This window comes from Acanthisitta chloris, unplaced genomic scaffold (assembly GCF_000695815.1).
Source record: "Acanthisitta chloris isolate BGI_N310 unplaced genomic scaffold, ASM69581v1 scaffold84, whole genome shotgun sequence".
NCBI lineage: Eukaryota > Metazoa > Chordata > Aves > Passeriformes > Acanthisittidae > Acanthisitta > Acanthisitta chloris.
Window position 1 is genome coordinate 68,718 of NW_008670815.1, and position 2,938 is coordinate 71,655.

General features: G+C 56.0%; 1 protein-coding gene across 1 annotated transcript in view; it reads right to left on the reverse strand.

The window, feature by feature from the left end:
- LOC103801403 (dynein heavy chain 9, axonemal-like) overlaps window positions 1-2,938 on the reverse strand; it is a gene marked incomplete at both ends in the record, with an annotated part of 73,826 nt that overhangs the window by 59,081 nt on the left and 11,807 nt on the right. The window contains 4 exons of the mRNA XM_009073816.1: window positions 385-541; window positions 876-1,036; window positions 1,882-2,121; window positions 2,438-2,563. Coding sequence (XP_009072064.1) covers window positions 385-541; window positions 876-1,036; window positions 1,882-2,121; window positions 2,438-2,563 — 684 coding nt within the window. The remainder of the gene's footprint in view (window positions 1-384; window positions 542-875; window positions 1,037-1,881; window positions 2,122-2,437; window positions 2,564-2,938) is intronic.

Below are 2,938 nucleotides of genomic sequence, written 5' to 3' on the forward strand. Positions count from 1 at the left end.
CCTTAGGGAACCAGGAGAGGTCCCTCCCCACAGCAGGGTCTGGCAGGCTGAGTGTGCCAAGGTCACAGGATCAGCACAGCCTCAGTCTCAGCTGAACAGGTCCAAGGTTTTGAAGCACTTCACATGAAATCCAACTCCAGAAGGGAAGGGAAAGGCAGAACAGGGCAGAGAACACAGCTCAGGGCTGTGCCTCATGAAGAACCTTGGTCAAGGCTAAGAGAAGGCAAGGGAGGAGGAAGCAAAGGTGTTCAGCAGAGAGGAATGCAGCATGGATTTGAGGAGAGGGGGTGGATCAAAGCCAGCTTGGCTGGATTACCCTCATCAGGCCTGGTACACCCCCACCCCAACACATGTTCTGGCACTGTGGCTGAGGGGGAGCCTCACCTTGTAGTCCATCTGCTCAGAGCAGTTGAACACATACACCATGATGCCCAGGGCACGTCCCAGATCCTTCGTGGTCTCTGTCTTGCCAGTGCCTGCAGGGCCTGCAGGTGCTCCACTCATGGTCAGGTGCAGGGACTGGGTCAGGGTGATGTAACACCTTTCACAGCAAGGGATGAAGGAAAAGAAAACTAAGCCTAGGTCTCACAGGTCACTGTTGGGCTGCAGGGACAGGAGGTAGGACAGTGCTCTCTGGGAAGCACTTTGCCCTTCTTAGAATCACAGAATCATCAGGGTTGGGAGAGACCTTTAAGTTCAAGTCCAATCCTGAACCTGTCACTGCTGTAACCCCTAAACCATATCCTCCAGGGCCAGATCCAGACACTTCTTAAACACCTCCAGGGATGGTGACTGCTGGGACCCTCTCTGGTTAGCAGCTCTTGCTCCAAGTGTATGGCACTGCCCAGCTGTGCTGGTGCTGCCCAGGGACTGACCTGTCTGTCAGGGGGGTGATCACAAGCCGAGGGGTGTTGCCAAGGTATTCATAGGAATACAAGAACTGAGCATCACAGATGTTGGCAAAGCAGTGCTGCTCCTCATCCGACCATCTGTGCCGGAGCTGTGACAGCCAGATGAAGGACTGGGAGTTGTCCACCTGCAGTGGCAGAAAGGGAAATGGGAATGCTGGTGGCACAGCTCAGCGTGAGCCAACAGTGTGCACAGGTGGTCAAGGAGGCCAAGGGCACCTTGGCCTGGCTCAGCAGAGTGTGGCAGCAGCACTAGGGCAGTGTCATCCCCCTGCACTGGGCACTGGGGAGGTCCCAGCTCAGTGCTGTGCTCAGCTTTGGGCACTCACTGCCCAAAGGCCATTGAGGCACTGAGCGAGTCCAGCCAAGGGCAGCGAGGGCAGCAAAGGGCAGAGCACATGGGCAAGGGCTGAGGGAGTTGGGTTGGTTAGCCTGGAGAAGAGGCTCAGGGGTCACCTCATGGCTCTCTGCAACTCCCTGCCAGGGCTGGAGAGAGGTGGGGGAGAGGTGTGATAGACAAGGGAGTCCCTGTGGCCCCACACCAGGCCAAGGTGGCCCCACACCAAGCCTGCATCTAGCAGCCTCCCAGCACAGTGCCATCAGCCACGTGCCTTGGCCACAAGACACAGGGCTGTGCTGGCACTCCTGGTGTATATGTGGCAAGTGGCCCTTGGTGCTGTGTGGCCATGGCACAGCCAACACTGCAAGGTGGTAGTGGCTCTGTGCCTCCTCACCACAAACATCTCAGGTAAACATGGCCATGTGTCAGGTTTTGTTATTATCATCAGGTTATTCTGGCCACACTGACCACAACTCTGGAGCTTGTACAAGGGGTAACAGACCCCACACATGGGCACCTCCCTGGGGTCCATCATGACCACTGAGCCAGGCAGTGACAGGAGTGCCTGGTCTATCACTCTGTAAATCCCCTCCCACACCCAGCACAGGACTGTGTTGAGCTCTGACCACCAACCTTCTGTGCTATCATCTTAGCCACCACATCCCGAGCGTGCACGTCAATGGTGCATATGGTCATGATTTTCTGCCTGTCTCCCTTGGAGAGCTGTCCTACCAGCATGGTCACCAGGGTGTTCAACTGGGCCACCTGCTTCTTGTGGTACTCCTTCATGGCTTTCTCGTAGCCTTCCTTCATCCTGGAGAAGGCAATTCCCACCTCAGTTGTCCACCAGATCTGGGTGCACGTAAGAGCCACCTGGGGAAAGAGGCTGGATCAGTGCAAGGTCCTACTCCTGGTCAGGGCAATCCCAGCCACACCTCTGTGAGGGTGTTCAAGCACTGGAATAGGGAATTGCCCAGGGAGGTGGTGGAGTCACCATCCCTGGAGGTGTTGAAGAAGTGTCTGGATGTGGGCCTGGAGGGTCTGGGTTTGGGTTTAGGGGTTCCAGCAGTGACAGGTTAAGGGCTGGACTTGCTGATCCTAGAGGTCTCCTCCAAACTTGATGGCTCTATGACCCAAGGGGAAGGCACACACCACCCTTCCCTGGTGCCCCCAGGAGCAGTGGCAGTACCTGGGCAGGGTAGTCAAAGATCCACTGTTCCCTTGGCTTCTCCTCATATGCCACAACAGCTGCTGTCATCTCAGCTCTCACGGTGGCCCTCATGGTGTCTAGGAGCCGACTGAGCCACACCTCGACCTTCAGGAGAGATGAAGTCCCAGGAACACCTTAGTTCCTCGTTGACCATGACTGACATCAGGGAATGGGACAAGCAGCTCAGCTCTCCAGGGGCAGGGGGTTGGCACTGGATGATCTCTAGGGCCCATTCCAACCCCTCAACTTACTAAGAAACTATGGACTGGGGGATTCAGCCAGCTCTGGTCCTGCAGAATCAGCATCTATTTCCAGACACTAAGGATACAGGGCAGGTTTTTCTGGAACTGCAGCTATAGGAGGAATCAAAATGAACTCCGCTGAGGAGCAATTTAGTTCAGCGTGTTCCAGCTCCAGGCCATGACAGAACCACTCGTGGGACCTGAGCACAATCTGCCAGCAGCAAGAGAGAGCTGCTGC